The sequence below is a fragment of the Hyperolius riggenbachi genome, chromosome 11 (assembly GCF_040937935.1).
Source record: "Hyperolius riggenbachi isolate aHypRig1 chromosome 11, aHypRig1.pri, whole genome shotgun sequence".
NCBI classification, from domain to species: domain Eukaryota; kingdom Metazoa; phylum Chordata; class Amphibia; order Anura; family Hyperoliidae; genus Hyperolius; species Hyperolius riggenbachi.
In genome coordinates, this window is record NC_090656.1 from 143,756,788 (window position 1) to 143,763,833 (window position 7,046).

The 7,046-nt window shown below is 45.0% G+C and overlaps 1 protein-coding gene across 3 annotated transcripts in view; it reads right to left on the reverse strand.

Moving 5' to 3' along the window:
* Positions 1 to 3,325, reverse strand: part of FKBP2 (FKBP prolyl isomerase 2) — a 104,701-nt gene extending 101,376 nt beyond the window's left edge. The window contains exons 1-2 of one of the 3 annotated variants that reach the window (XM_068261218.1): positions 3,222 to 3,325; positions 89 to 306 (exon numbers count right to left, since the gene is read on the reverse strand). In XM_068261218.1, coding sequence (XP_068117319.1) covers positions 89 to 256 — 168 coding nt within the window. In that variant the 5' untranslated portion in view covers positions 257 to 306; positions 3,222 to 3,325. Of the gene's footprint in view, positions 1 to 88; positions 307 to 770; positions 863 to 2,783; positions 3,102 to 3,221 lie in introns of those variants that run through there. The other 2 variants (XM_068261217.1, XM_068261219.1) reach the window with 2 other exon arrangements.
* Between the last annotated feature and the right edge of the window lie 3,721 nt (positions 3,326 to 7,046).

Below are 7,046 nucleotides of genomic sequence, written 5' to 3' on the forward strand. Positions count from 1 at the left end.
GGTAAATCTGATAAATTCCTTATAATGGAAGCAATCACTCTGAATTAATACACTTTAAAAAGAATAATTGAAAAACGTATGTACTCACTGTGTAATGCATGTTCAGAGTGTCCCCTTTACGAGATTTAATGGGACAATTTTCTACTCTCTTCTTCACCCCGATCTGTAACTTCTTACTTCCCTCTTTACTAAGAGTTGGAGGTAGCAGAGAGAGTACAACTAAGCACCACAAAGGTGTGAGTAACAACGTATTCATGATGGTGGAAAGATGGGCTCTCAACAGTTTAGAGTCAAGAGTGCTGTGGCCTGCAAACATTATGTAAAAATATATTAGTGAGAACAGCTCTCTCAAAAATTTAAAAAGAAATGAAAGACATAACATGGAACTATGATCACACCAATGTAAATGATGAAAGGGAATAAATATTAACAAAGGCACTAGTACTTTATATGGTATACCGCAAACAAAGTTTAGGATGAACTAAAACGATATAATAAAAGGGAACATAAATCTGGATATGTCCATTTATAGTGAAGACCCTGTGTTCCCTCTCTCTCATGAACCAGGACTATATCTTAATCCAAAATGTCTGAAGATCACAGAATAGCATTAGAATTACTGCTTTCTGTAAACATGACAGACCAGATAGCTCTACATAATTAAGTGCTGAATAAAAAATGTTTGTGGGAGCTTCACTTTCAAAGTATTGATGACAAGATGCACCACACAGGGAAAGTATGGCTGCCAATATGTTGTTAATGGTACTTACCTTGAATGCAGGCTCTGTTCAGAATGTATAACAGGTAGAATTCATGTTTTGCCAAAAAGGCAACAGCACCATTTGTTTTTTGTTTAATTACAAGTATTCCCTCTCTGTCTCTGGTAAAGCACTCCTCACAGTCCTGATGTGCCCCTTCCTACATGAGGGACCCTTTAAAAAAGAAGTTTCTCAAAGCCCCATACACAGGATAAAAAAAAATTGACATGCACCTTCTCATAGCACCTGGATTTAGCACCTTAAATAGAAAATCAGCACCAGTAATCTGTTTTGTTTATTGCAGTGAGTCAGAGTGCACCCTAAGTGTCTTAATTTCCCCACAAGGTGAAAGATTTACAAATAAATTTCCCCAGACACCCTCCCCCCATACCATTGAAACAGACACACACACATACACACATTAACAGTTTAGTGCCTCATTCAAATTTTGAGGTGTATCACCACCCATTCTTTCTCATGGCTCCCCTTTATCTGAAATCCCTGGTTTTGCACTATGTGGACCCCAGTTTATGTTGTCAGTCATAAAGTGTGTCCCCCTATTTTTCTTAGGCTCTCTGGGAACCCATATGTCTTCCTTGTCCAGCTGCCATGCAGATCCCTGCTTTCCTGCTTCTTGATCCCTTAGAACCCATACATCATCTCCTGAAACTCTCTGATCTGCTCCTTTTCTACCAGATTCTTTTGTTGTCCATTCTCTTAAAACCCACACATCTTGCTGCTTTTGTCCTTCTGCTCTTACCTCACCTCGACATCCCAAAATCTGTTTTCTTGACCCCCTTTGGTGACCTGATACTCCCCGACAAGATCCAGCCCAACCCTGCCACCAATTCACCCAATCTTGTAATTCAGGTGTGTCTACCATTCTTCCAGCTTTCCTAGTGATGGGATCAGGGATATCTCCACCATCTTCCCCTGGCCTTTCTCCTACACGAAGAGTGCTGCTTACAGAATAACCACACTCTTTTGACCTCTCCTCATCGCTCACACTTTCAATGGGAGCAGCAGGTTCTGTCTTCCCCAAATATAGATGAAGACACCAACACCATGTGCCAATTTCCTCTATATCACCCTCCACATTAGATGGCTTATAATGAACAGGTGAAGAGCAAATCTGTGCAAGGTCACCATGCTGGTTGTTTAAAGGGTTTATGTGTTTGCCCTCTAACTCACTATCACAGCCCCTTTCACACCTCCCTGAACTCTCTAACATACTACTACATGCACCATGGTAACTGTCTTGCTCCATGCCAGTTACTTCTCCTTCTACAAACCTATTATACACATTGCCAGGACTCCTGAATTTTGCCTGACAGTTATAATAAAATTCACCAAAATGTCTCTTATCTGAGATAACATCTCTATGGCTTTTCATAACTTCAAGCAGACAATTTTTGTCCTTGTGAGAAAAAGGTGCTTCTCTGGACTTTCTCCCAATATAATCTTGTGGAGCTGTTTTAATTCCATTTCCTCCTGTTCCTATCAGCACCTCTGATTCTTCTGTGTTTGCTACCTCAGTGCTACATGTATATAAGGTACATTGAAAACTACTTTCAATATCCTGATGTGCTTCCTCTTCTTCTAGACTCTTTCCCCTATATAGTTCCTGATAACATCTCTCAACAACTTGATGTTCATCTTCCTGACTCTGTTCCCAGCAACCTCCTTCTGCTTTGCTTCTTTTCTGGTCTTTGCTTCCTTTGCTTTTTCTTTGCTTTTTGTGAAGTACTTTCATGTCAAACTGACTCCTTTCTGACATCTGTGCATTTCTATTGTCTAGTTCGCTGCACATTCCTTTGCAGCCCTTTATCCCACTTCCACTGGCATCACTCTCAAACATCTCTTCACTACAAGGTTCAAGTTCTACTCTGCCTGGAACTCTCTCCCTATCACAATGGATTCCCCTGTCTATGTTAATCAGTTCCCAACTCCCAACTATGTCATGGGAATCATGCACTCCATTACCCCCACTACTGCTACTGGAATCCTGCAGGGAGATACTCTCACCATGGTGGTTTCCTTCTTCCAAATACTTTTCCTCATCAGTAAAGCTCCTGGTCAGACGCAAAGGAACTATGACATGCTGGGAACCACTATGTTCTATACAACTGCTAAGCATCTCAAGTGAGCCCCGAACTGATCTCCGTCCGTCACTCATTACAAGCTCCTGCAAAGCCATGTTCCCATCTCCTTCCTCGGCATCATGTATATCGTTTGCACACCTTTCCTGAGTTCCCCTTTCTACCCTGTAATGACAACACAAACCATCCTGTGTACCCATCTCCACCCTGCGCCCCATGATGAGATCCTGAGGGCCCCTGATAACATCCCATGTCACCCTAGGTCCCCCCCGATGCCTTCTCCTTTCCCTCCCCCGTGCACCGGCTCCCCTTTCTTCCCCCGGTCTCCTCATCCCCCTTGCAGGGACTTCTTTCCTGCCCTCACCTCTCCCCTGATCTGTCTGCACGCCGCAGCTTCACACCAACTCAACCCCTCTTCCGCATCCGTGTACGTCAGCACTCAGATCGTCCAATCAAGGTGCATGAACCAATCACTGGCGTACTCTGATTCGTAAGTGCTCCTGTGTCTTCGTCAAGTGATCGGGGGCCACGTCGGGACATAGTGATGAGAACAAGCAGTAACAGAGCAAGAATCTTGGAGAGGGGCAGAAACGGGAAGCAATCTGTACTCATAACAATGAAAAGAGAGTTCGCAGGATTAAAATGAGCATAATTTCCTATTATTATGGAGTAAAAAAAAGTGCAGTGAAATGACTGCTTCCAATCAGAAAAACAGCTTCTGTTATAATTCGGAGGAGCGATTGAAATAGTGGACCCCCCTAAACTGTGAAAGCGTGTGGTATATTCTGATGTCTAGACTGCTAAACCAAAAAAAACGAGCAAAACAATGCAAACTGTTAAAGAGCATGGAGAGAGATGCTAAAAATATAAATGTAGTTCACAGTGTTCTGATCAATGTACTGCTGACAGCGTACAGCCCTCGGACCACTGACACAAAAGGCACACATACATATCATCTATCGGACCACCTATATCCTAATATCTTATACACACACAATGAAAATGCATGCTGAGTGTTTTTTGCCGGTGCTCCTGTAGGCTGATTCGACGTGTAGGTTATTACGTCGGAGCACCCGGCTGAGCAGAGGAAATGCAGACCAATCAATATGAGGTGAACTAAGGACAAAATAAGAAGTCAGATGAGGACATATAAAGAAAAGGAGGGATTGCAATAGGAAAAAAAAAAAAGATTTTTAGACGCAGAAATGAAGGAGGAATAGAATAAAATATATGCAAGTCATGTAATGTGTTAAAGGAATCAGGGCCGGTTTAAGCAACAATGGGGCCCCAGGGCAAAATAAACTTGGGGGGCCCCCCAACAGAAACCCCGGAACAAAAATCGGCATTAAGGGACCTTTTTTGCAGCTGGTATAGTCAGGGTGTGAAGCTCCAATCGGTCGGAGCTCCACATTCAGTCTATCCCAGCCTGCATGGGGGACAAGGGGTTAAAAAGTTTCAGGAGGGGGGACCCCATATAATTTAAAAAAAAAAATCCCACACTCTAAACATACAAAAAAAAAAATTGGGAAAAAATGCCAGGGATCTTCATACAGCCATATTGCGGCTGTATAGTGATCCCTGGCCAAAGCGCTGCGGCTGCGTATGGACCCCCTGGAAACCCCGTCAGGAAATTTATTGCTCTTTCTTTTGATACATGTAAAATTACACTATTGTTAGGTTTGCTACTAAAAGTGACATTTACCGCATTTAAAAGTATACTTTTTCTCTTCTAAACTTTAAAATCGATTTTCTCAAAAACTATAAGGTCTTTTTGGAAAAATAGTTTTTCCTCTTATTCCCAATGATCTCCTTAACATATGCTGCAAATTTAGGGTTTCTAGCATTTAGGCTACTTACTCACCAGGACGTTGCGTTTAGGGGACGTTATAGGGCACATAACGTGCCCTTAACGCAACGCCTGGTGCTCTCTAATGTGGACGTCAGAGGAAGCCGAGTTGTGCAGCTCACTCTGGCGTCCATGATGCTGTGATGCGTACTCTTGGACGCATGCGGCATCACGTGGTCCCGCCCGGCCAATCGCCGCACAGAGCGGCCGCTCCAGGAAGTAAACACTGCACGTCACACCGTGCAGTGAATATTAATTAGCCATGTGCCTGGCCACTCTCCACTCCTCCCCAACACTACTGAGCATGTGCGCACAGTCTAACGCGGCTTAGCCGCGCATAACGCACAGCATGCAGCACTCTCAACGGATGTGCTTCGTTACAATGTAACGCAACGTGGGCACTGTGAACAGCCCATTGATTTTTCATTACTGTGCGGTGGGGCTGCGTTACAGGCTTTACTAACGTGCGCCTGTAACGTCTTAATGTGAAAGCAGCCTTAAGGTGGATTTGCTATTAACTGTTAAAGTCGGCGGGTTTTTAAATGTGTATTTTTTTTCCTTTGAAACTTTAAAATCGATTTTCTCAAAAACTATAAGGTCTTTTTGAAAAAAATGTTTTCCTCTTGTCTTGTAGCCACTGGGGGCCCCTACAGGCTCTGGGGCCCTGGAGCAATTGCCTCCTTTGCCTCTATGGTAGTGCCGGCCCTGAAAGGAATACTGTAGGGGGTCGGGGAAAATGAGTTGAACTTACCCGGGGCTTCTAATGGTCCCCTGCAGACATCCTGCAGAAAACCACTGCGCCTGCGTTGCCCATACTAGCCCTGCGCAGTACGCTCCTGGTGACATCAGCGGGAGCGAGGACACGGCAACGCAGGCGCAGTGGTTTTCAGACTTTAAAGTCTGAAATTCCAGGAGTGAACCGGAGGCGAGGCCCGGAGCATCGCGAGTGGCTGCGCAGGCACAGGATGTCTGCGGGGGACCATTAGAAGCCCTCAACAAGTTCAACTAATTTTCCCCCGACCCCCCTACAGTATTCCTTTAGGCTTCTTTCCCACTAAGACGTAGCGTTAGATGCCACGTTAAGGTCGCATAACGTGCCCCTAACGCAACGCATAGTGGGGTTGAAGCTGGACGTTACATTGAGCCCCGTTAAGCGGCTCTTCACGCGTCCTGTGATGCCGTGATGCGTACTCTTGGGACGCATGCGGCATCACGTGGTCCCGCCAGCCAATCGCCGCACAGAGCGGCGCTCCAGGAAGTAAACACTGCACGTCACACCGTACAGTGAATATTAATTATCCATGTGGCTGGCCGAGGAGGAGGAGGGAAGACCTCCGCCTCCAACACTACTAAGCATGTGCGCACAGTCTTAGCCGCGCATAACGCACAGCATGCAGCACTTTCAACTGACGTACAGCGTTACAATGTAACGCAACGTGGCACTGTGAACAGCCCATTGATTTTTCATTGCTGTGCGGTGGGGTGCGTTACAGGCTGCACTAACGTGCGCCTGTAACATCTCACTGTGAAAGCAGCCTTAAAGGGGAACTGAAGAGAGAGGTATATGGAGGCTGCCATGTTTATTTCCTTTTTAAGCAATACCAGTTGCCTGGCAGCCTTGCTGATCCTCTGCCTCTAATACTATTAGCCATAGCCCTTGAACAAGCATGCAGCAGATCAGGTGTTTCAGACTTTAAAGTCAGATCTGACAAGACTAGCTGCATGCTTGTTTCTGGTGTTATTCAGATACTACTGCAGAGAAATAGACCAGCAGGGCTGCCAGGCAACTGGTATTGATTAAAAGGAAATAAATTCGTCAGCCTCCGTATACCTCTTACTTCACTTCCCCCTTAATGTTATACAGACTATACTGCAACCATTATCACAATTATTTTGTGTACTGCAAATCTTATCATTTAGTTATGGACATCCTCAGAGAATGCTGTATATATTTGAGCGCTTCTGCCCCACACATGCCATTTCCTTCCCCACCCCCTCTGATTGGCCATGTCGTTGTTTGGATGGATAGCACACGGTGTCCAAAGAGATGGCAGGTGCAAGACCTGCTCCGTGCAGCTTAGTGCATGCCACCAGCTAGTAATGATAAAAGTGTATCCTGTCGGCGAACTTCCTGGATACGGGAGGAGAGAGGGGACACCACAATAGTGCAGACTGCGCCTATAGTTGACTAAGTGCACGCGTACTATGTACTTACTGCTTGGTTTATTTGCATATAATCAAAATCCCGATCTGGATTTCGGCTCTCAGCCTTCATCAGCCGATAGCAGCTGCAGTTGTCAGTAAGTACATAGTACACGTGCAGTTTGTCAACTATAGGCGCAG